A 26,321-nucleotide genomic window follows, 5' to 3' on the forward strand; every position below is an offset into this window, starting at 1 on the left:
CATTAAGTCTTATTGATCAGTTTGGAGAATAAATGGCCACCAGATGAGGAAAAGCTGGAGATAACTTGAGGGCGGAACTCACAAAAAGATCACACATTTTTGTGTATGCAAAGGTTTCTACAATCTTTATTTCCTAGACACTGAGAATAGAACAAACAATAATTACAAATCAAAGTGATGAAGAGCTTCACATTTTGTGCATTTCTTCAATCACGTTGAAGTATCTAGATAAGCTTATTCTTCACTTTTGATCACCTTTCCAGCATCACGAGTCTTCACCCGCAGTTTGTTGACTTGCGACTCTGCAATGTCAGCCCTCTCTTCAGCCTCTTCCAGTTCATGCTGAATCTTGCGGAATTTGGAGAGGTTGAGATTGGATTGTTCCTCCTGAGAATAAAAGTAGAGTTGTGAAAACCAAAATATTGAAAGTTCTACTTCTGTTTTATTTTGACCATGACAAGGTGATTGGGGACAGGATGCTAAAGGGCGGATAAAGGCATTGAACCTTCATTATGCAATTTAAGTAATAAATACAGGTATCAATTTTACCTCTCTCAAATTATGAACATTCAGTTCTACAATCAGTTTAAAATTCTTTAAAAAGTCAACCAAAAGTAACTTATGTCCAGTTCTTGGTGGAATTTAGTTTGTGAGCCCTTTAAGGAATATTCTGGTCAGCAATTAAATATTTACATTTTTAAAATCTCATGTGAGGTAAGAGCTTTTAGGTATAACTATGAACCAACTAGGTAGGGAACTACAAATAAGGACATTCCATTTTGAATAATCAAGAGATGTAGAAAATGCCCACAGATGTAGTTATATCTACAGCCCAATTCACAAGCCAGTCAACTTCGGACTGTATTCATCCTGATTAGTTTACAGGATGTTTATACATTTTTCCATTACAGTGGTTCATTCAATGCATTTCCCCATCATTTTACAAACCACAAAAAGTCAATTTGTGTGTGTGTGTTTAAAAGTGGATTTGTTGTGCGAGGCTGACAGAGTACTTTAATCTACTTTAGTTGTGTAAACCTAAATTTCCCAGCATGTGCTTGAATCCCTCCAGCAAAATACTTACCATCTAGAGGCACACTTTGACAGACATATTTTAATTTAAGTTATGTATTTTAGTTAGTGAATGAGAAGAGACTGGTTTTGATCCAAATATTCAGATTTAAATGCTTCTCAATCTCTTTCTTGCCTTTACATTTATACAGAACAGAGAAAGGTCAGAGGGGATTATAAAGTATTTTGGAAATAAGACAGCATTCTTAGCAGCAACTGGGAAGGACTTTTTCTGGAGAGGGCCACAGCTAAGCAATTTTACTGTGTAATGAAATCAGACGCAATTCCTATAGAAGAGGACATATATCAGAGGTACTTTTCTATATGAATGTCTTATCCAAATCTCAAAGAGATTTTTTCCCTGGCAAAGCTCCTGTGCCTTTAGTGCCTTTTCCTGTCATCGAGCTGGATCATAACTAAGGCTGCAATCCAATGCACATTTATCTGGGAGTACGTCCCATTGAACCCAATGGAGCTTGCTTCTGAATAGACATGCATTGGACTGCAGCTTAAGTTAAGTATAATTGATTTCAATGGGTCCATTTAAGTATGACTAAGTCTGGTTTCAACCTATAGTATCTCCATGCTGGGAAAAAGTTCAGTTCTTAATTTTCTGTCTATCAAGGAAAAGCAATGGGAAACCTAATCTATAATACATAGAGATTGGTTGCATCCTTGAAACAGAGATTCCCCATTAGAAATCTGAAGGATATATTTTATATACATAAAAAAATAAATAATGAAATAGTTTTAACTTAGTGTAAATGTCTATTCCATTTTGACGGCTCAAAATTTTAATTATAGTCTCAATATTGCTGTTGTGCAATATCCCTGTGTTCATTACTGAATTTAGTACTTCTGCCTCACATTTTTCTTTTTATTCTTGCTGTCGCCATTTGTAATATCACATAATCCTACATTAATTCTATTCAGGACTTTGGTCCACAGGCATTTTAATGAAACTCAACATTATATTTTGTCACATTCATTTAAAATGTAACGATTATCCCATCTTCAGTACAATACTTACAGCTTCTTCAGATTGTCTTTTATATGCTTTCACTTTCATTTGCAGTTTGTCCACCAAATCCTGAAGCCGCAGAACATTCTTCCGATCTTCCTCAGACTGAACAGATGGAAGGAAAAAGTGAGTTTAGATAATTTAAAGTCCTTTCCTGAGTATTACTTTCTTAAATATTTCTTTTCTAAAATGAATGGATAAACAAAACAAACTTGCACAATGCAAAGGGGTGGAGGAGAACATACCATGGATTAGAGCAGCCTTTCCCAACCAGTGTGCCTCCAGATGTTGTTGGATCACAACTCCCATCAGCCTCAGCTAGCATTGCCAATGGTCAGGAAGATGGGAGTTGTAGTCCAACAACATCTGGAGGCACACTGGTTGGGAAAGGCTGGATTAGAGCATTGTTCTTCAATCTTGGATCCGCAGATGTTGTTGGACTGCAACTTCCATCAAACCCAGCAAGCTTTGCCAATGGCCAAGGATGATGGGAACTGTAGTCCAACAACATCTGGGGACCCAAGGTCGAAGAACAGCAGAGTAAAGAGGCTTGACAAGAATAAATGAATAGCCATGTTTTTGGGAGGGCCTATGCACTGGGGATAATTTGGGTTGGTTGGGATTGGGATTGGCATGGCATAGTAATGGGGGGACATCTTTATGTTGTTTTGTACAGATGTGATATTAAGGGTGATTGAGTTACTTATATTGTAACAGGGGAAAGTGGGAAATAAAGGGGTCATTTAGGGTTCATGTAATTTTCCCAGTTACAAACCTTCAGGGAAGAAAAGTGGTTTTAGTTGTGTAAAACTGTACTCAGTCCTCAGGGAATGGTAGGATATGAATAAATGTATACAAATATAACCATTATTATAATTTCAAAAAGAATTTCTGTCACTCTGTTTCCCCAATATTATACATTCCCAGTTTAATCTATAACTTCAGTAGAATTTCCATCACAGTATTAATGGCAAACATTTACCCTTCCCCCCCTCACCTGGTAGGTCAGCTCCTTGACCCGCCTTTCATATTTGCGCACCCCCTTGATAGCATCAGTGCTGCGCTTCTGCTCATTTTCAACTTCAGCTTCCAACTCACGAACCTGGGGCGGGGGATGATGATGAGGAAATGAGAATTAGCATTCAATTGTACTCTTTACATTTAGATGTATAAAGCCTACAGATATGTGAGGAATACACACTCTGGCCTCCAGTTTCTGGAGCTGCTTCTTGCCGCCCTTCAGTGCCAGCTGTTCTGCCTCATCAAGGCGATGTTGCAGGTCCTTTACGGTCTGCTCCAAGTTCTTCTTCATCCTCTCCAGGTGGGCACTGGTGTCTTGTTCTTTCTTAAGTTCTTCTGCCATCATAGCTGCCTATTAATAAAGATGCCAATCCATTTCAAGAAACCAGCCATGCCTAATGTACACAGGGCCAGATTTTAAAACCCAGATATCACTGTACAAAAGAACATTTTTATCAGCAACTGTTTTTTAGAATGTTTTAACTGTAACTGTTTTTAGAATGTGTTAATACAATGTTTTAATTGTTTTTTGCTGGAAATAAATAAATGGAAACTCACATCAGTGATGGCCTTCTTGGCCTTCTCTTCTGCATTGCGTGCTTCCTGAATGGTCTCCTCCACTTCACCCTGGATTTGCGCAATGTCTGTTTCCAGCTTCTTCTTGGTGTTGATCAAGCTGGTATTCTGTTTGGAAAAATATAGTTAAATAATTACTTTAAAACAGTTAAGACAATTTTTTTAAAGGGCAGAAAACAATGGCATTTACTCAGACGTGAACAGAATGAACCTGTTCCTCAAACATTTTTCCTGAGATTCCTCATAAATTTCACATTCCTTAGTTCTCTTCATAGTTTAAAATGTGATCAAAATGCCATAGCATACATACAATTAAATCTAATAATAAATAATTAACCTAAATCATAATCCCCAAGGATGTTATTATATATAAGAACAGACAAATGTTGCTCAGGCATAGTTTTGTTTCCTTCAAGCAATGTAACAAAAAAGGGTTAGGGATAGGAGCGAACATTCCCCAAGCTCTAATTTTGCTTTCTAGAAACAGCCTGCTCTTCTCTACTGGTTACTGGGTGGGGGTACGACTTATTAGAAGCTTACCTGGGTGTGGAGGAGTTGCACACGTTCACTGGCATCCAGAAGTTCTTGTTCAGCCACTTTCCGCCCCCTCTCTGTTTGTTCCAGAGCTGCCTGAAGCTCCTCAATCTCTGCCTGCATCAGATTAGCTCTGCGCTCAACCATGGCCACCTGCTCCTTCAGGTCGTCTTGGCTCCTAATGGCATCATCCAAGTGCAATTGTGTATCCTGTCATATAAATTATTATGAGACACAAAGTGCTCGACATCATAACAATTTCAGTATTTCACTGCCAACCACTTGAAATTCTCTTGCGGATACCTTAAGCTGCCCTTGTGTGTTCCTGAGGTTCTTTAATGCCTCAGCAGCTTGGCGGTTGGCATGGCTCAGCTGGATTTCCATTTCATTCAGATCTCCCTCCATTTTCTTCTTTACCCTGAGGGCATCATTGCGGCTCCTGATTTCAGCATCCAGTATACTCTGCATGGACTCCACCACTCTCAGATGATTCCTCTTCAGCTGATCAATTTCTTCATCCTTCTCTGCAATTCTCCTGTCAATATCAGCCTTCACCTGGTTGAGCTCAAGTTGGATGCGGAGGATTTTGCCTTCTTCATGTTCCAGTGAGGCCTTAAGAAAGCCATTTATACCAGCTATTAATAATGGACTAAAATAAATTACCCCCTCTCCATTCGGTTAAAATAAATTAGAAATCATTTTAAGATGAAATATCTGTGTGTTTTTTCCTCCAATCATCAGCACAACAGCAGTATACACAATTCTTTCAGTGTTATGAAATATAATACAGAACAAAAGCTTACTGTATTACCCAAGAATGATATATATATACCTCAGCTTCCTCTAGGGAAGCCTGGAGTTCAGATTTCTCTTGCTCAATCTGCTTCTTCACTTTCTCCAATTCATGGACAGCTTTTCCTCTCTCAGCAATCTGTTCTGTGAGGTCAGAAATCTCCTCTGTTGGTTTCACAGAAAGTAAAGAGAAATATATGAATAGTGTTTATATTGATGATGATAGATGATGTGTTTTCTTGGCTTAGTTATCCCAGATTATCCGTGTAGGATGGACTGCACTGCATTCACAGTGTGTGACCTTATACACAAAGGTATCTATTCCAGCATTGGGGAGAAGTACTGTATGAGAAGATCTCATTCATCTGGAGGCAGGACATAACTTCTTGGTGTTGTATCTATAGTGTTCTAAACACACTTCTTAAAAGAAAAGATTAGGAACTTACGCTGGAGATTCTTGTTCTCGCGCTTCAGAGTTTCCAGATGATCCAAGGATTCCTCATAAGCATTCTTCATCTTAAAGAGCTCTGTGCTGAGAGAACGAGACTCCTTCTGGGAAGCTTCCAGTTCAGACTGTGTTTCCTCATATTTCTGTTTCCACTCTGCCAGAATCTGCAAAACACCACCAAGAAATAACCAACAAATTCATTGCATCAGAAGTCTTTGTGCAATATGTTCATTGTTAAAAAATAAGGCAAAAATACCTTATCAAAGTTCTTCTGCTTCTTATCCAGAGCTGCACAGGCTGCGTTGGACCTTTCCACATCAATCATCAGGTCCTCCACTTCATTCTGCAACCTCTGCTTTGTCTTCTCAAGGGAAGCACATTTGGAATTCACAGCCTCTACATGCTCTTCAGCATCCTGCAGACGCTGAGCAAGCTTTTTCCTGGAGGAACATAACCAACCAACCAACATGTCAGTAGTAAATGGCATGAATCTGCTCAGTAAGAAGGCTCTATTATCCTACCATAGGCACAGCACATCTTCTCTTACAGTTATAATGGAGTGAAGGAGCGAATCCCCAATTTTCCAAAGTATAAAACACATTTGGGGGGGGAAATCTTTGGGAGGGAAGAGGCACCCTGTAAATAGCCCAATGAGAACTCTTCATGCTCAATACCTACAGAACATTGAATCAGTGGGACAAGAAAACTGGGGTGGAGGAGTGGGTGGTGAATGGGATTGAAAGGGACTGGCTGACTGGTGAAAAGAAGGGTGTTGCTTTGGCAGCCCAGAAGCCTTTGCTTGGCTGGCAGGAGAAGGACTTGCTGAGAAAAAAGACAATGAGTGCAGAGAGTATCAACAGGGAGAATGGAAGGTGGAAGTTACATGTGTGATAACTCTTTCTCCTTTGCCCACTCCTCCTTTTCTCTTTCTTCCTCTGAGAAAAAAAACCAGGTAAAAGAGGATGAAGATTGATATAAAAGAGGAATAAAGTGAATAATATCATTGTCTGGATAGGTCATTTCCTGCTTCCCACTGAGACGGGGAATTAAGTGAGAGCTGCCACCTACAGAAATCAGTGGAGAAATACAAAATTTTAATATATCCAGAATTGGGCACCATTGTGTCCACCCCTCCCACTCAACCCCACCTCCCAAAGGTAACAGCAAAGAGAAGAGTTGCTGCTCTTTCTAACTCAGTTCTTATTGAGTGTGAAAATGTTTAAAAATGTAACCCTTTTAATGCAAATTCCAAAGCAAAGATAGTTCATTCTCCAGATTTTGCAGGCTGGGCCTTTGCCTGAAGCAAGTGACTTATGAAAGCTTGGCAGAATACTTCAGGTCACTTTTGACAGGTTTACAACAACCCTGCTGTGTTATCCATTGCTTTAATCCCATGTTCAAGTTGGGCTAAGAGAGAGTACCTTGCAACAGCGCTGCAATGTTGCTCACTGCTAATTTTGAAGGACAGAGGTGGGACTGAGGCTGGTTTGGATTCCTAGTCAAAAATACTGCAACACATTGTTGCAAGGCCTCACGTATCCTAATTGATTTATAACAGAAGAACACTTCTTATCTCCAATCTCTCCCACATACTTGGCCTCTTCAAGTTCTTCAGTGCGCTGGATCGCATCAGTCTCATATTTGGTTCTCCATTGGGCAACCTCACTGTTTGCCTTGGACATGGCACGTTGCAGTTCAGCCTTGGCTTCCTGTTCCTCCTCAAATTGCTCCCGGAGCAAGTCACAGTCATGACGAGCAGATTGCAAGCCATGGGCCAGTGCATTCTTAGCCTGGAGAAATTAGATTTGTTCAGTGATTTGCCTAAATCTTTTTGTGAAGTAAAGTCTGTGTTCAGTGGAGCTTACTGCCTAGTAAGTGTGTTTGGGATTGCAGCCTAAATCTCCGACACGGAACCCATGGCCCTCCAAATGTTGTTGGACTCCAACTCCTATCACCCCAGCTAGCACGGCCAGTGCTCAAGGATGATGGGAGTCTAACAACATTTGGGAAGGACATAGGCTCCCCATCCCTGGCCTAAATAATAATATATGGAAAAATCCCTTTTTTTAGTATTACTTTACTAAGCATTGCTGTATATCCCAAATATCAACATTGCATCCAGTGTTGCCTGTACAATGTTGTTGTTTTGCTGCTGTTTTTAGTTTTGTTAATTTGTGTTTGAGTGGTTGGATTATGGTTGCCTTTGTTTGCATTTCATTTTTTAGCAACTCCTTTGCTGAGGAGAAAATGAGGTATAACTTTTAAAAATAATTATAATAATATGCATACCTAATATGCATAGACATAATGCATACCTTTGTTTCTTCTTCAAGTTGCCTCTTCAGTTCTTCAACCTGTTGGGTAAAGCCTTGCTTGCCTCTTGAGAGTTGTGAGATCAAACAGTCTTTTTCTTCCACTTGGCGGGCAAATTCACCTGAGACGGTCAAAATGGAATACAGAGTATTTAACATGACTGGAGATAAAAAGGATCGAAGAAACAATACTGAAGAAGAACATGAGCAACTGCATAGTTTAAAAATAGTAAAATAACCTGTTATATAAACTGCATTTAACAATCCCATTTGAGGGTATTCCTAATGTCACACACACTCCTTAAATATAAATTGAGAAGAACATAAGCTTTCATTTTTCTTCCTGTGGTGATATACAGTATACAAGCTCTTTGCACCACAGATGGAGAAGTGAAACATTTCCTTAGAACATTATGTACACAATGAATGATCGGAATGAAAATGGCACAATATATTGGTCTAAGACCATTTGCTTAGGACAGCCAATTCAACTCTCAGCACTTTGGAGTTGCAGTTCCGATATATGAAATAAGGGTTGTGTTCAGCGTAATGCTAAGGTGAATGTTGCATCAGTGCAAGGATTTCTCCTTGTGCAATAAAATGTTCTCCCCTCCCTCTTCCCCCGCACCCCCCCAAACGCTAGGGAATGGATTTGGAGATAGCGCAGGGCATGCATAATGGGAGGAGAGGGGGAATTGCATTGCACTATCACAAATATTTAGTTGAATACTGTGCCAAGTAGTTTGTCTTTTCAACATTGTGTTATATTTTTAAAAAATATTTTCATTGTAATTTTTTACAACACAGAAAATAAAAAACTTACAACACTGTATAAATAATACAACAAAGAGAAGGCAATTTAAACATTATGAAAAAAAATGATAAAGGAAAAATCCAATAAAGCAAATTAGGATGGAGCTTATATACACAAAAACCTTAAACTAATAAAGCAAATGTGATAATCACCAAAAGTCTTCATCTTCATTCTCATGCATTGTGTCACACAATATGAAACATAAAATTCCCATTCACATATATCACATGACATTACACAACACTGAAGAAAGGCTAGGTAGGTAAGTAGAAAGATTGGAACTGTTAAAGGCCAGGAAAGCTTATAAAAAAATAGAAGAGGTTCCTCCTGGAACATCCTTCCACCAGGTGGCATGTGTGAAAGAGGTATGCCAATCGTGGTAATGTTGTGTTATGCTGATGTTAAAGTCAGCTGCAAGTTACAGCTCATCTGAGCATTTACAATCCATCTCACAAGCAATTCTAATTGTGTGTGAGATTAACTCTACTACAATCAGTCACTTCTAGAACACTTTTACTGTGTGTAAAATGTGCTACAACGTGTAATTTATAACCAGTCCAGATATGTGTCTTACCAGCTTCTGTTTGCAGACGAGCTCTTTGAGCACTCAGGTCATTAATTGTGCGCTGGTGCTCTTCCTCCTTTGCTTTAATCTCACTCAGCTGATCTTCCAAGGAGCGGGATAATTTCTCAAGAGTTGACTGAAATGGGCAATAGGAAACGCATTAAAAAATTCTTCAAACTAATGTAATAGTGAGAACATTTTCTAAAAATCAGGAAGGCAAAGCTACAGACAGCTATGATTAGTAACAGATAAAAATTATATATTTGAATTTATGCCAAATGCATGCTTCATTGCAGGCCAAATAAAGGACTACGTATGTGTTCAAGTCAAATTAATTCTACAGGTTGGCACAAACAATCGTGAAAATTACAAGCTTTGGAAAGAGTTAAAATCCAATTATTGTGTTGAAATCCAATAATGGATTCTGTACAAGAGTCTGAATAAGACATGCTTTGAACATTGAGTCTTCAATATAAATATATACACAACATAGTTTCAGGAAGCAGTGGAAGAATGAGTTTACCTGTGTACTCTGCATTGGTAATAAAAGCTCTAATCACCTTATTAATCCATCCAACAATTACACTGAGTACCCAGCAGTTATTAAATATTGTACATTTTGGAACAGGCCTTTTGTAGTCTAATAATTAAAAATAATGCTAATGTTTTATTCATAGTGTTCCCTAAAATGTCATTCCTGGCACCCAGAAGTGCTGATGCATTTGCTTATGACAGCCAATCTAAATTCACTTCAGTGCTGCCATAATATCAAGTTTGGAGATATTCCACTAGCTTAGCTGTCTGTAAGCTACTCTTATGAGATGATGCAGTAATGTTATAGCTCTTCCCTAATGTACTAAAGTATGATACCTTAGCTTTAGAGACAGACTCCAGATTACTAGCAAGGTCATCAATCTCCATCTTCAGCTCACTCTTCTCCTTCTCCAGCTTCTGTTTGACACGCTGCAGGTTATCAATTTGTTCCCCAAGTTCAGCTGCGCTGTCTGCATGCTTCTTGCGGAGGGCAGCTGCAGTGGCTTCATGCTGCAGAGTGGCCTCTTCAAGGTCCCGGCGCATTTTCTGGAATTCTGCCTCACGCTTCTTGTTCATCTCAATCTGAACTGCTGTTGCCCCACCAGCCTCCTCCAGACGCTCAGTGATCTCTTCAAGTTCCCTGGAGAGATCTGACCGCTGCTTCTCTGCTTTGGCCCGAGATGCACGCTCAGCCTCAATTTCCTCCTCCAGTTCTTCAATGCGGGCCTACGGAAACAGAAGGAACCATTAAAACTCAAAAAGTCTTCCCAGGTGAACTAATTTTTCCAGGCGCAATGGAGCCAAAGTGTTTTTCTTGGCTTACCTGTAACTCCTTGATCTTCTTCTGAAGTTGGGTGCCCAAGGCCTGTTCATCTTCAATTTTGCTTTGGATCTGGCTGATTTCAAAGTCTTTCCTTTCATAACATAATACAATGCATTAGAGTCCAATCAATGCACAACACCTCCCAAAAGGTCTTCTGCTCAGTAGATCTTACTTACTTCTTAAGCTTTTCATCCAGTTGCTGCTTATCATTCTCCAAATCCATTAAAGATTCCTGGGACAACTTCAGATCCCCTTCAAGCTTCCTCTTGGCTCTTTCAAGGTCCATGCGAAGCTTCTTTTCTTGCTCCAGTGACCCTTCAAGCTGAAGACAAAGAGATCATAAAGACTCTGCCACCAAACCTTTACTTCAGAGCTGCTCTTCTCCTTGTTATGGGGCTTACATCATCCACTTGCTGCTCCAGCTTGGTCTTTGCTTTGGTCAGAGTGTTGCCTTTGTCCTCCTCTGCCTGCAGGTCATCCAAGGTCTGCTGATGGGCCTCTTGGAGGGCTTTCTTTTCCTTGGTCAATTTGGCAATGGTCTCATCTAAGACTGCCATCTCTTCAGTGAGGTTTTTCACCTTTGAGAAGTGAACAAACAGGTTCAACGTATCATTCTATTCTGGAATGGCAATACCACATCCTGATTATTTGTTTTAGATTTGAATGTATTCTGGTGATTACCTTGTTTTCTGTGGCATGCTTCTCCTTTTCAACCTTGGCCAGGGTTAACTCAAGATCATCAATGTCTTTCTTCAGTTCTGAGCATTCATCTTCCAGTTTCCTCTTTTTGGCTGTCAACTCTGCATTAATTTCTTCTTCATCTTCTGCCCGTTCAGTCAGCTCCTTAATTTTAGCTTCCAGCTGAATTTTGGTTTTGATCAGCTGATCACATCTCTCCTCAGCATCTGCCAAACCATCAGCTTCCTATGGATAGAAAACATTATTTTTAAAGAATCTCATTCTGTTTTTCTTCCCTGTCTTGCTGAGTTGAAGATGAGGGTTCTTGGTATGACATATGCATAGCAATGGTAAGATAATTTTCCTTAACCAAGGTTTCAAGGACATGCAGGCACACAGTGCATGGTCATTTACTTCAATGGAGGGAATCAGTCCATCGCTCTAAGCAATCTGCATAAGGATAAGGTTCCTACATTGAATTAATGAGAAGCTATTCCAAACTGTGTAGCTCCTGAACACAGAATAAAACCTGTTATCAGAGCATTGTACAGTAAATAACTTCATGCATCCACATTCAGTGCCTGTGGCTACAAAACTGGTGGACGAGGCAGGGTGGGGCCTATCCCAACACTTGCATATAAACAAGGTGTCATTTATGTCCCTCTTTCAAAACACTTAGCATTCTGGGGGCAAAAAAGTGTTCTTTGTTGCAGAGGATAGCATGGAGGTCCTAGTTTGGCCTTCTGGCAAGAATACTTCTGCTCACATCAAACAGTGGTCAAGCCTTTATGAACAATCAAATGAATACTCACAAAGCTCCTACTAGTACTATCACCACTTCTGCCTGCCCAAGCCTCCACTTCCATCCTGGCACCCAAATTTATCTTGGGACAGGGGGAAGGCAGTGGCCTTGGTTCTTCTGGGCCCCATCTTTTTCCACCAGGGACTGGACTGGAATATGTAGTGCCAGCATCCTCAGTGGGAAAATGATGCTCTTCATAATAGCTACTGGTGAGAAAGGCTCTAGCACCTACTCTGGATCCAATTCCCCTCTTCAAAGGCTGGCTCTTTGTCGAATGAAGGAAAGGGGCTAGACTCAATTCTAAGTCTCCTATTAGGTTCTACAGATAAAATAGGCTGCAGTCTTGGATGGTCTGGGGACTGAGGACAGGTAATGGGTTTTATTCCCCGCAGTAACGTACCCCTTTACTATTCCAGTGTAAGCAATAGATCCCATGCAGTCCTAGGTGGAGAAATAAAACCTGCAGATTGGTACACAGCTGTGTATTGGGGGTTGGGGTTGGGGAGGAATGTGCCTTGTTTCTGACCCTGGGAAGTTTGCCTCCACTGACAGGTTATGAAATAGAAAGGATGAGTGATTAAGGTGAGAAGAGACTAAGGTGCATAGTGAAGAGATGTTGATCAATGAGATGAAAGAGGGGCTAATGGAGACATGAGAGGATCAGGGAGGGTAAAGGACAGAAACGTGGGTAAAATAATAAATCATAAGCTGAGGTTTTTTTCTTTTTCTCTTTATACGTTCCTTGCCCCTACACTTTTCTGTGTACTTAGTATCTATAACCATATTTTAAAGAAGTTTCATTATCTGCAAATATGCTCAGTGAAAAATGTTCTGAAATTTTTTAATTCCTGTATTCAGTCTATACCAGTCAGGCATAAAGTTAATAGGACAAATATCACCAATGATGCTTACAGACTGGACTTGGAGCTGCAAGTCATTCTTCTCTTGCATCAGAGTCACCATCTTTTCTTCTAGTTCCTTCACTTTGGCCTCCGCCTTGGCAAGGTCTTCCTTTGTTTTCGCAAACTCTTCCTTCATGTTGGCCATCTCCTTCTCTGACTCAGCACTCTTCAGCAGAGGCTTGATCTTGAAGTACAACTTCATCCAAGGCCAGTGCTTCACATTCATGAATGAACGAATATTGTACTGAATAGTAAAGATGGACTCTCTATAAAGAAGGCAATCTACATTTAAAAGGCAGGTTCTATAATTTTTATGATGATGAATTAAAGTTTAGGACCTATTTAAATTCTGTTTTACGGGTTTTATAATTCGCTTATATTCTAATTCAATCGATTGTATGTTTTGTTATGCTGCTTAAGTTTAGGTCGAACTCTGGTTTGTAGCAGTAACAGTAATTCATTCTTAATGTTTAAAAGACTTTTAATGATCTGTAAGATGCAATGAGTTGTTGTATTGTGTTATTTCTATTTTGGGTCTATGACCGTAATAAACTAACTGATTTTAAAGGATTATTCCAGAATAAAGTTAGTGTTCAAAGTTTGTTTAATCTGTCCTACAACAGTGTCACCATAGACTCATTGTCAGTGTGATTATGGGTCCTATTACAGATGATGAAATTCTACCTCCTTTCCATCATTTTCTTGAACTCCACTCTCATCAGGAAACCACGGCACATGGCTTGGGTTCGTGTAATCAGCTGAGCCAATTTGTCATCTCTCATCTCCTCTAGAAGACCCAAAAGACCAGCTTTGAAGAACACCTGGAAAAAGAAAATATTACAAAGTATTGATCAAAATATTACAAAGTATTGTAAAATCCAAATGTTACATTCTTGTACAAAATCTTGTGACAAAAAGTAATTTTACCTTGGTGTGGCCAAATTTATACTGGGTGTGGTCAATATCAATGGATCCAAGAAGCTTCTCAGAAGCCTTCTTGCTATCAATGAACTGTCCCTCTGGAATGGCACTTGCATTTAATACCCTATATCTGTTGGGGAAAGGTTGTAGTTTTTATTTTGCTAAAGCATTATGACAGATGCCAGTAATTTCCACAATTGTTTTTGTTATAAGCACGTGAGAGAATAAAATCTGAATTTGTCTGTAGAGTGGATCTCACATCTAGCAAACCTTTCCTAAATATGAGAAACATTTGAAAACAGATTTTTTAGTAACAGCATCTTACCACAGCTAGTCTATCTAGCTTCTCAAATTGTTGAGCTGCTACAAGTTGATGTAATACAAGAATTCTTTTAACCACATTCAATATAAATAGAGCATAATTCATACATCAATGAGTTCCTAATTGATTTTTAGAATGTAGATAATTTAATATATACTAAGGCTGCAATCTTAAATATACTCACTACAAGCCAATTCCCATTGGCCTTAGTGGTACTTATTTATTAGTAAATGTGCTTTGGATTGCACTGTGTTGTATTGAAAAAAAAATTATAAAGAACTGAGAAGCAAAGTAAAATAATATAGGCCATACAGACCTCTGTTTGAAGTCACCATAAATGATTCTGCTAGGGAATCCTTTTCTGCAAATTCTGATGCCTTCCAGGACTCCATTACACCGCAGTTGATGCAACACAAGTTCATGCTCCATGGCACCTTAGAGGACATTAGAATGTGGATTAGAACTTTAGGATAGAACTCATAGGGTAGTACTGCATCACACTTCTCTTCAGTGTGTACCAAAAATGTCTTACCAGGGGTTTTCGTTTCATTAGGGATGATACAGCGCACAAAATGAGGGTGAGTACTCCTCAAATTGCTCATCAGCTTGTTTAAATTCTCCTGTGGGATCAGAAATATTTGTTTTATCTACACGTTGATGAAGTTCAATTCATATGACTCAAAGAGACAGGCCAGTTCTTAAACTGAGCAGCACCCCACCTCTTTGGCAATGGAAGCTTGTGAAGAGAAAACCTGAAAGAAAGCTCTGCCCATATTTTCAGACTTCTCTTCCATACCTGTATATTTTATCTTACAATTGCGATCAATGACCCCAGATATTTGTTTCTTTGTAGACAACTTATTTTTGGACATATTGATATCTTATTATTACCTCTATGCTTTTCCCTCTTCACTTTTTGATTTGCTTTGATAATTTCAGATATAGACTAGGAAAAGGTCTTAATGATTTCACAAATATTAGAAGTTGCACTTACCCTGAAGAGAGCAGACACAGTCTGGAAAGATGAGCCCTTCTTCTTGCCACCTTTCTTGCCACCACCTCCACCACCCTCTAAAAGATAAAAAAATGTAAAACACATGAATGCAATTAAAAATCCTTTGATGAATTACTTAAACCTATAACATTAGAATTTAAAGCAATATAAATTTAAACCATCTCTTAAGTTGCTCATTATGCAGAAATTACCAGTATCTGCAGGGCGGTCAGCAAACAGCAACGCCAGTGTTTTCATTGATGATTTCTGGTAGAGCTGAATTACAGTTTCATTCAAGGGGTCCTTGTTTTTCTCCAGCCAGCCGGAGATGTTGTAGTCCACAGTGCCAGCATAGTGAACCAGGGAGAAATGGGCCTCTGCTTTGCCTTTGCCAGGCTTGGGCTTTTCAAAGTTCTTGCATTTGCCAAGATGCTGGTCATAGAGCTTGTTCTTGAAAGATATGTCTGTCGCCTTGGGAAACATGCACTCTTCTTCTAGGATGGAGAAAATGCCCATTGGCTGGCGGGAACAATAAGAGCAGAAATAGAATTACTAAATTAGTATTTGGCTAGTAAAACTGAACTTTCATAGTGAGCACTCAGTAAAATGGCCTGAATGAGTGCAGTAGGCTTAGGCAAAAATATATAATCACAATTTCTATTATTATTATGGAGCTATTCATTTTTATAATTAAGCATGTTCTTACATACTTTCCTAAAACAGGAATTGTTTGCAGTTACATGTATGTCAAACAAATTATTTTTTAAAGAGACCTTCTCAATGAGTTCAATGCAGGCAGCCAGATCCATTCCAAAGTCAATGAACTCCCATTCAATTCCCTCCTTCTTGTATTCCTCTTGCTCCAGCACAAACATGTGATGGTTGAAAAACTGTTGCAGTTTCTCATTGGTGAAGTTGATACACAGCTGCTCCAGGCTGTTGAACTATACAATGCAAAGATATCTCTTAAGAGTTTAAAAAAATATTTAGCAGTATCCTTAATCCTAATTTCTTAATGTTTAGTATTGAAGACTTTCCTTCTCTTCTAAGTATTGTTTTTTACAGTTTTTGTTGACAGTTGTTTAAAGTCCTATCAGATCTACTCATGCTTTTCTCCACTGAGCCCAAATTCACCCATATTCTCTAAACTCACTGCTTGCTGTGAGTTCAAATGCATTGCTTATACTCTGTCTAACTCCAGAGATGCTTTGGATTTATGCACCATACTCTTCATGCCAAATCCTTTCTGACATTTCTTATCTGTGCCAGCTATTTCTATGCCTGTCATCCCTTCGAGTCAACAGCTTGGAAACAATTTCACTCCTTCATTGCCTTTGCAATCAGAACATTACCGAACTGAACTCTTTCATTGCTTAACGGTTTTACTGTGACTATCAGAATCCCCATATCTCCCTTCTTACACTGTTCCATCAAAGTCATTTCCTTACATCAAAGATCTCAAAGCCAGCAATGTCCAACACTCCTATGAAGTGCTGCCTAGGCTGCTTGGTATCCAGCTGCTGGTTGATACGAATGACCATCCACAAAAACATCTTCTCAAAGACAGCCTTAGCCAGAGCACCAACATTATTGTACACCTACGGAATGGAATAACAGTCAGCATACAAGTGGAGCAACAAATCTATCCACCATGAACTTTGTACTGCAGATCATTACCTGCTGGACAGTTTGGCCTTTGGTGACATACTCATTTCCAACCTTGACTCGGGGGTAGCACAGAGCTTTCAGCAGATCTGCTGAATTGAGATTCATGAGATAGGCAGCCTTGTCAGCAACTGAACACAGAGATAAGAGGAAAGGTTTATGAGCTCAATATATAATATTTTACACATTGGGTGAACATATGCATAATATATTGCTTATATAGGATAGGCCTCACAAAGAATAAGAATAGAAAAAACAGAGTAGTAAAATACTTTCCCTTGTTTGTTTTTTCAGGATGTGAGTGATTTTCCAATGATGCAAGCAAGAAAAGGACTGTCTATCTGAACACAAATTAACTTCTTGATATGTGACATGAAAACTACTATAAGTAAATACATTTTTCCTACCTCAAGTGGCTAGTCTCATTTCAATAATGCCTATCTGGTATGTAAAGTGATAGGCCTTTTATTGAAGAGCAAAATTTAAACCCAGATTTATTTAAAACATATGAACCTAAATTGGCCATCTTCATTCAGATTTTCTAAATCTGAAATCACCTGCTTCTCTGAAATACTGAAGATAACCAGGATTTAATGATGATAACCTCCAAGGCTGCAGTTGTATACACGTCAGGCTTAAGTCCCATAGAACTCAATGATACATATATTTTAACATATAATTGTGTTTTTATTTATCAAGTTCTATTAAGAATGCTTACTTCTTAACTACATCACTCTTATATCAGAAAATTTCCACATGATAGCAATGAATTATATTTAGTTTTTTGCTGGTGATCAAGAATGAGCCTGTGGTTATGATCTAAAACTAGGAAAGTAGACAAACAGATTTGCTGAGATAACTTTGGAAGAACTAGGATAACTGGAACTCTTTATCACTATTATTTAAATTTCTAGGTTATATCTGCATTTCAAACAATACATATCTAATCCTTGATAAAGAAGTGAATATATAACAGTGTAATCCTAGACATGTCTACGCACAAGTGAGCCCCATTGAGTGGAATGGAACTTACTCGCATGTAAGCATTTATAGGATTGCAACTTTAGGCCCCCATTCTTATGTATTCAACTTCAGCTGTTCAAGAGAAAGTTGGGAGCAGCTGAGGATTAAGGGCTTTTGCCCAAAGTCCCATTGCAACTTGTGCAAATACCTTCAATGTCATCTGGCTCAGCCTGCTCCTCACGCTGCTTCTGTTATAATATTAGGAAAGCCTGACATGCAGCTCAATGTACACATTTGTTTTGTATTTTTAATACAAATTTCCACAACACAAATCACTTCTTTCTGGAATATCTAAGTATCCTGCACAAGTCGTCCAAATACCTTCAGTGCCATCTGGCTCAGCCTGCTCCTCACGTTGCTTCTGCTTGAACTTCATGTTCCCATAGTGCATCACAGCTCCTGTTAGCTTGTAAATGGCTGTCTTCTCTTCAGCAGTGAAGCCCAGGATGTCAATGGCGCTCTGATAATTGAAAAAAGATGTGTAAGTGAATAATTGTATATTACCTCTAGTTGATTTGCCAAAAACTCACTTATTCATGTTACTCACATCAGTTGCCATCAGCTCTTCTTGATCATTAATGCTGGCAACAGAGATCTCACCCTGACTCACATAGTGATAGTCGTATGGGTTGGTAGTAATCAGAAGCATCTCTGAGTGAGGAGAAGCACAGATGTGGATTTACTTTCATCTATTCTATAATCAGGCATCAAGACCATTTCTGGTGGCAGCAGCCACCAAAACAGATGCCTCTTACCAATCAGTTCCGGCCTCTTGTTGGACATGATCTGATAGAAGATGTGGTAGCTTCTTTCAGCTTTCAGCTGGAAAGTAACTCTGGACTTCTCCAGCAGATCTGGCAAGAAAGGAGAAACAGAAGCAACCAAATAAGAAACTTGCAAGAGACAGAGAGAGAGAGAGAGAGAGAGAGAGAGAGAGAGAGAGAGAGAGAGAGAGAGAGAGAGAGAGAGAGATGTCATTCCTTACATGTCTCAATGTCAGCAGAAGCCAATTTGCCTGTGGCACCAAAATGGATTCTGATGAATTTGCCCTTTAAAGAGGAAAAGGCATGTAATTACAAATCCTAGGAGGCAGATTCTACATATACTTTACTACCTATTTACTGTACAGTAGGGCCCCACTCATACAGCGGGTTATGTTCCGGACCCCCGCTGTAAAGTGGAACCCATTGAATAGAATGGAGCACGATGCCCGAAAACCGCTGTAAAAGCAGAACAAGCGCCGTATGAGTGGGGCTTTAGCCTAATTGAGACCGCTGTATTAGCGAAGCGCTGTAAAGCGAAGCACTATAAAGCGGGGCCCTACTGTATGATGACAAGGCACTACACTTAGCAGAAGTGAAGGCCAACTACTGTGTTCAGATTCTGCACAAGACTTACAAAACGCGAGGAGTTGTCATTCCTCACAGTCTTAGCGTTTCCAAAAGCCTCCAGCAAGGGGTTGGCGCTGATGATTTGATCTTCAAGGTTACCCTGCAATGTAAATATCATTGTCAGATTATGTATCTTCAATCATAGAAAAGTTACACAAAATCACATTTCATCATTTTCTCAGAAAAAAAACTTACCTGCATTTTGCCTTGTGCAGTTGGTTCATCCTTCTTCTTATCTGCTGTGGCTGCAATTGTTGCAAAGTACTGGATGACGCGTTTCGTGTTCACAGTCTTTCCAGCACCAGATTCTCCACTGTTGACCAAAGGAATAGCAGAATGTTATGTGCAGCCTGCCTCCTATGTAATTAGAGAGGAATAGCCAGCAGAGCTTGGAAAAGTTACTTTTTTGAACTACAGCTCCCATCAGCCCCAGCCAGCATGGCCACTGGATTGGGCTGATGGGAGTTGTAGTTCAAAAAAGTAACTTTTCCAAGCTCTGCGGCAAACAACACATATTCTTCAAAGCCAACTAAATATCCCTTCACTATAGAAATAAAGATTGTCCATAGAAAATGGTGTCTTACGTAATCAGCAATCCAGTAGAATGTTCAGAAAACCAGGGGTGGTATTCAATGCCAGTCTTACTCTGAGTAAACCCACTGAAGTTAATAGACATGGCTAATTTAAGTTTATTCATTTTAATGGGTCTACTCTGAGTAGGATATATTGAATACAATCCTAAATTACTGGGAATTTACTTTACCAGCATTTAAGAGGACCATACATGCAACTGCATTTTGCCTCCCACGTAGGCAAAGGTAGTTTTGACAAAATTCCATTATTGTCTGCTGCATTTTTACTTTATTGTTTACGGTCAATGACCAGTCATACAAATACAAGTATTTAAATGCAGAAAGGCAGAAAAATTACATATAAACAAATAAACAGACTGCATTATATAGCTTATATATAAACAAACTTTAAAAGATTAATAAAATAAAATCTAGTATACTAAAGTTAAGATGCATTAACCATCTGTTTCCTTATAGTACATGCTAAGACACAAAATTTTGCTACTTTAAAAGTTATTTCATTTCTCAAATCTGAGAGAAGGAGGTATAAAATGTGTCAGAAGTACCTGGTAGTTTTTTACAATTGGAGCAACATAAAAGGAACAAATGTCATAAAATGTACAATGTAACAGGACGTGAGTGATGGATTCAACCTCGCCCGATCGACATGGGCAGATGCAATGGGAATAAGGAATATGCAAGTATATCCCCTCCAACAAAGCTGATGGTAAAGAATTAAAACAAGCCAGTGTAAAGGCTCTATGATACAGGCTTCAGGTGCAAAATTCTTATTGTAATTCACCAGAAACGGGTAATGTGAAGCCTGGGCTCTGTCTTCTTGTAAGGCAACATCCCTTATCTGGTTCTTAATAGTTTCTTTGGCCTTTGTAGGTCCCAGATGAACCAGAGCTGAGGGAGAAAATCCATAAAGATGTAACTTTTTCTCAATCATACTTGCCCATCCAGAGGTCAGATTGTCTGTTAAAATCAGAGGGGCTAGTCCTTGAGGTCTAAAATTTAGCTTCAGCCAAAAGCTGAATGTGTTTAGCCATGCTCGTGCTTCAAAAGAAACCAGCCCAGATTCCAATCTGAGTAGGGTGTCGGGAATGCCACGTGGGGCACCAAAAATGGAATGTGGAAACTTGGACTGTATTGCCTCCAGAGAGCGAAATCTTTATAAATGCATATCTGAGAACCATAGAGTAATTGAGCCAACATCTTGCCCTGGAAAACTTTGGTGACAGAGGGAATACGGGAACCCCCTTTCAAAAATAAAAATCTAAGAATAGCAGAAATAGTTCTTCGTGCATTGTCAGAAAAATGTGCAATTTGGGCTCTTCACAGGCCAGTTGTTTGAAAAACTACGCCCAGGTATTTGTATACCTTGACCTGTTTGATATCATGCCCATTGACCCTCTATCTACACTTAGTATATCTTTTGGAAAAGACCAAGATTTTGGTCTTTTGATAGCCTATTATAAGCTCCTCCTCTGCACACTATGCCATAAAGGTGCAAAGAGCTCTCCTGAGTCCTGCTTCTGAGTAAGATAATATAACAGTATCATCTGCATACAATAAGGCAGGAATGGGTCGATTCGCTAGTTTGGGCTGGTGACTGGATTTGTTAAGGCTGGAACTAGAGAGTTGATGTAAAAATTAAATAGTAGAGGGGGCCAGAATGCAGCCCTGTCTCGCTCCCCTGTTTAGTGGAACCGAGGGGGACAGATGACCCTGCAGGTTGCACCTCACTCTAAGAGAATTATTTTTGTGCAAGATGCAAATTAATATTAATAGTCTGCGATCAAAAGAGGAGGCCTGCACTGTGTCACCAGGCTAGCTGGGATTCCAATAAGGAAATAAACTTACGTGATCAGGATCGACTGATTCTCACGATCTAGAAAGACACATAACCAAATAGTTATTAATTTACTGCAGCTGTGGTTCTATGTAAGCTTCCTTGAAGGAGAGTCCTATTCAACTCTGTAGGACCTAATAGGAATGGAAGGATCTGTCTGCTTTGATTCTGACAGTTTCTCATTTTTCCAGTCTTAAATTCAGCAGGAGCTGCTGGCTATATCTTTGGTCTGCCAGTCCACATGCTGCTTCATGTGAGTATGTGTACCTGAGGAAAGTTGGCACTGCTTGCATGTACAAAAAATGTAATGTGTGAGCAAGCCCTCTGCCCTTAGGACTACATTGGATGTTTTATACATAGAAACTAACTGCTACATGCCAAATCTATGTGCATAGCGCTTTTTATGAATGGGCAGGTATATAAATTATGACTTTTACTTACAAAATACATGCAAATGAGTGCCAGATTCTTTCTCAGTTTTCACTTGCTTGTCCTTTGCAGGGGGGAATTCCCTTTATGCATATGTGTGCTAATGATAAATAACTCTGCATGAATTTTGTTTCAGGAATCAATTCCCTAGTAAAAAATATAAAATGTTAAGCTGTCCCTAAGAGTCATACTGAATGTTCTTCATTTACATTAAAAATAGAAGCATATTGAAGCAATATTTGTATTTTTTTTCTTGTCAACAGCTGGTGGTTTTTAAGATTCATATTTATTTTTAGTGAAAAAAGGAGCCAACTTTAATTTATGAGCAGGAATTAGACTACAGGTGAATTAGTATGATTAAGGAATTTGTTTGTTTTGAGCCAGCTCTCTAATGCTGCTCTTATATGCTGTCCACATTTCCAAGAAAAAATACTGTTACAAAGATATTCACCTACTCACCAGTTAACATGAACTGATAGGCATTGTCAGAGATGGTGAAGATGTGCGGAGGGGCCTCTTGGCGCTTTTTGCCCCTGTAGGCATTTACCACCTCAGGATTATACACTGGCAGCCACTTGTAGGGATTGACCGTGACGCAGAAGAGACCTGAGTAGGTCTGAAAGAAGAACAACATATCTAGCTTCTTTATCTTGTCTGTTGTTGGTTCCTCCAATAACATCCCCAACAGAGATTAAAATAAAATCATTCCCAAATAAGGGCTGAGGATATGCATGTGGGGCAGGTAACTCGGGGGGGGGAGAGGGGAATGGCAAATAAAATAAATGAATTGAATATGTGAGTAGACTCTTGCCGTGTTCTTGCCACTGACTGATCCAAGACACTAGAAAGACAGCATAGGATTTAGTGGCTAATAGTCATTTTACCCATAAAAGAGTAGTACAAACTGGCTAATGACACAAACTAGAAACTTATCATAATGGTTATGTGGTACAAGAGAGTGAAAGGATGCTGGGGAGGTATGAAAGCAAGGGTAGAGAGCATGTGGCCAGTAGTGCAATTAGGTAATTTTAGACACTGGACTTAATTATTTTATGGATGGTCAGGTGCATTACTTCATGTACTTCAAAATGTGGCAAGCCAGTCTTGCTGCACTTGGGGTTCATTCTGCTGAAAGGGGACTTGGACATCTGCCTGTGGCCCTCCAGATGTTGCTGAATTGCAACATCCATCATCCCTCTCATTTCTGGCTGGAGCTGATGAGAGCTGGAGTCCAACATCATCTGAAGGGCCACAGGCTCCCCCACCCATGTTTTAAATCCTAGTTCCACCATAAAAAGACAGTGGCATGCAACTTCTGAATATACTTACATAGATCATCCAAGCTGCATAACGTTCTTTGAGGTTATACAGGACAGCAGGTTCATGGAGATGGGTCATCATGGCCATGTCCTCAATTTTGTCATATTTGGGAGGATTCATGCAAAAAATTTGATCTTCTTTAACAGTTAAAGTCTAGCAGGAAAACAAAAGACCAGTTTATATCATCTTAAAAAGTAGAGAGGAGGCAATTAGAACAATGTATTCATTGTCTTCTACTCACGTCTCCTGTTTCTGTCTTTACTGTGATTTTCCCTCCTTCCCTGGCTGTGACATTGCCTTTGGCATAGGAGATCTTAGGATCCACCACAAAAACCGAGTTCTTAGCATCAAAGGGCTTGTTTTGGGCCTCAATTCTCTCCTTTTCTGGCTTTCGGAGATAAGGTGCAGCTTCCCCGAAGGCTGCCATTTCAGCATCTGAAGACATGACTGTGGTTTATAGTGCACAGCTCAGCAAGCAAAAAAAGGAAGGAAAGAAAAATATGAATCATATCATGAAAATGTGGGAATACTTCCTACCTATGTCTTTCCCTTTGGTGTTCCATCTTGCATTTTTTTTCACAGAGCACACAGTATCCACAATATCCAGCTTCTTTTCCCCTTTGAACCAAGGTCCTGTTTCTCATGTGGAAGATCATATAGTGTGCACATATATATTCTGAATCCTGTATTCTAGATCATTTCAGATCCATTAAATTTGTTTAGTCATCCAGGGCATTTGACTATATGAGCTGCAGAAGCTGAAGAAACTGCTAGGGCCAAACTATCACATTTATTTTTTTATTTAAAAATATTCAGATTTTTTTTTGTACGCCATCTTGATTATTGATATTCCAGTTTAGACAGACAGACAGACAGACAGACAGACAGACAGACAGACAGACAGACAGACAGACAGACAGACAGACAGACAGACAGACAGACAGATAGATAGATAGATAGATAGATAGATAGATAGATAGATAGATAGATAGATAGATAGATAGATAGATAGATAGATAGATAGATAGGTCAGTCAGAAGCAAGATGAAAGTGAATAGATCATACTTATAGGAGTAAGGCTACTGTTACCTTTCTTACTATGTGAATTAGAACAGAATAGAATAGTAGTTTGATTAAAAATAAAAATAAATGCACTAGTTCATTTTGTTTTTAAACCCATCTTGAGTTGTTTTTATACAGTTTTAAAAACTAGCTTTAGCTATTTTTACAGTATGTCTATCAATCACTGTAAGACATATGTAAAAGGTTAATAATAATAATAATAATAATAATGTCATATATTTTTAGTTGCATCTTTTTGTCTATATTTAGAACTAGCCAGGTACCATCATTTTCATTTCAGGTGGTTTGCTTTTTGCAATTTCCTCCACTCTGTGCTTAAATAAATGGACTAAATTGATTAGTATTAAGGACAGGTATATCAAGATCTAATACAGTTATGCCCTACAGCCTCATCCAAATTGAGCTACAGCAGCGTGCTCTGCTAGGAAATTGTATGATGGAACTGTGAGAGTTTATAGCCTTCACTGTTTTATTGTGTCCTTCTATGTGTGAACAAGCAAGAAGCTTCTTAGAGCAATCTTAACATAAATTAACATAGGAAGCTACCTTATACCAAGTGAACCACTGACTCATCTGGGTCAGTATTGTCCATAATGCCTGGTAGCAACTCTCCAGGGTTTCAGATTGAACATTCCCATCCCAATTCTACCTGGAGATGTCAGGGATCAAACCTAAGACCTTCTGCATGCATAGCAGATGCTCTATGAGCTACAACCCTTCTACATTGCTAATTGTTATATTCCCATTTAAATTAGAAATCACACAACTTTCAGCAGGAATTACTCACTTTCTGTATAGAAGAACCCCATGACAAAAATTTTCACACAGCCACTTAGACCATGCCCTTTATGCAGACATGGCAGGATACACACTGTTTCTACTATAGTACATCCTTTCTGGACTTGATCCATTAGTTTGTGCCAGGGCAGACATTCTATTAGAGGGGCTGGTAAAGGAATTGATATCTTCAAGGCCAGTACCTTAATTGACTTCTCCAGCTAGGTGGAATGCAGCGTCAGCACAAATTTTTTTTTTTTCAATAATTTTTATTCAGATTTTCATAAAACATACAAGACGAAAGCACAAATTTTGATGTAGCTATACACTGTCCATTAACGCTGGGAGGAAGCAATTTGCCCACGGAGAAACATGCAGATCCCTTCCTAGCATGTATCTGGCTCTCCCCAGGGAATCAGTAAATTGGGGTCTTACCTTGTGTGGTATCAGGTGGATTGTAATGCTGGCTTGCGGTGCCCAATACTGCAAAAAAAAAAAAAAGTCAGATCCTTTACCAAAGGTCCAGCAATGAATTATAGAGTAGCAACTGATGGACAGATTTTAAATCCCTATTGACAAACGCTGTCTCTGCTCAGAAGTGACAAAGGCAGCAGGAATGTACTGGGATGTGAAGAATTCAGCGTGAGATCCTACTTTTAAACTCTAGCTCCTCACACTCTTACCTTTAAGCAGTTGGTGCAAGGACATGAGAGGCTGGTCCCAGGACTACTTATATAGAGAGTGATTTGCATACACAGCAGCCTCCACTTCTTTCTTAGGTCAAAACCTTTTTGGCAATCTTAACTCCTAGCACAATTCCCATTCATATTTGACGTGAATAGATATAATTAGACATTTCGGCTCCATGAATCAATCTAAAAATAAATTGACAAGAGAAGGGAGGAGTGAGTGGCAGCCTATATATTGTGCTCTGACCTGATATCAGTTTGAAGAAGAACAACTAGAAATAAATCCTTGTTGTTATAAGGCAGTTTTTCACTGGATGAAAAGAGTACACCAGAGCAGGGCTGAGAATGTGTATACTTGGAATAGGGATGGTTGCTAGCAGTGACTGTA

General features: G+C 39.2%; 1 protein-coding gene across 1 annotated transcript; it reads right to left on the reverse strand.

The window, feature by feature from the left end:
* Positions 1 to 219: 219 nt before the first annotated feature.
* Positions 220 to 23,844, reverse strand: LOC133380014 (myosin-1B-like). Its single transcript, XM_061616436.1, has 38 exons — positions 23,626 to 23,844; positions 23,394 to 23,537; positions 22,524 to 22,680; positions 21,647 to 21,674; positions 19,404 to 19,521; positions 19,216 to 19,308; positions 18,803 to 18,866; positions 18,573 to 18,671; positions 18,365 to 18,468; positions 18,139 to 18,277; positions 16,807 to 16,925; positions 16,578 to 16,727; positions 15,903 to 16,073; positions 15,342 to 15,648; positions 15,130 to 15,206; positions 14,668 to 14,755; positions 14,452 to 14,569; positions 13,820 to 13,943; positions 13,577 to 13,713; positions 12,903 to 13,158; positions 11,192 to 11,434; positions 10,912 to 11,088; positions 10,687 to 10,832; positions 10,511 to 10,601; positions 10,024 to 10,413; positions 9,163 to 9,289; positions 7,778 to 7,896; positions 7,056 to 7,252; positions 5,719 to 5,902; positions 5,461 to 5,626; positions 5,055 to 5,179; positions 4,526 to 4,834; positions 4,229 to 4,432; positions 3,671 to 3,796; positions 3,294 to 3,464; positions 3,090 to 3,194; positions 2,102 to 2,197; positions 220 to 387 (listed from the first exon to the last, which is right to left on the reverse strand). Exons 1-38 carry the CDS (start codon positions 23,827 to 23,829, stop codon positions 235 to 237), a joined length of 5,826 nt encoding a protein of 1,941 aa, XP_061472420.1. The 5' UTR covers positions 23,830 to 23,844; the 3' UTR covers positions 220 to 234.
* Positions 23,845 to 26,321: the final 2,477 nt, after the last annotated feature.

The sequence above is a fragment of the Rhineura floridana genome, chromosome 3 (assembly GCF_030035675.1).
Source record: "Rhineura floridana isolate rRhiFlo1 chromosome 3, rRhiFlo1.hap2, whole genome shotgun sequence".
Classification (NCBI taxonomy): Eukaryota; Metazoa; Chordata; class Lepidosauria; order Squamata; family Rhineuridae; genus Rhineura; species Rhineura floridana.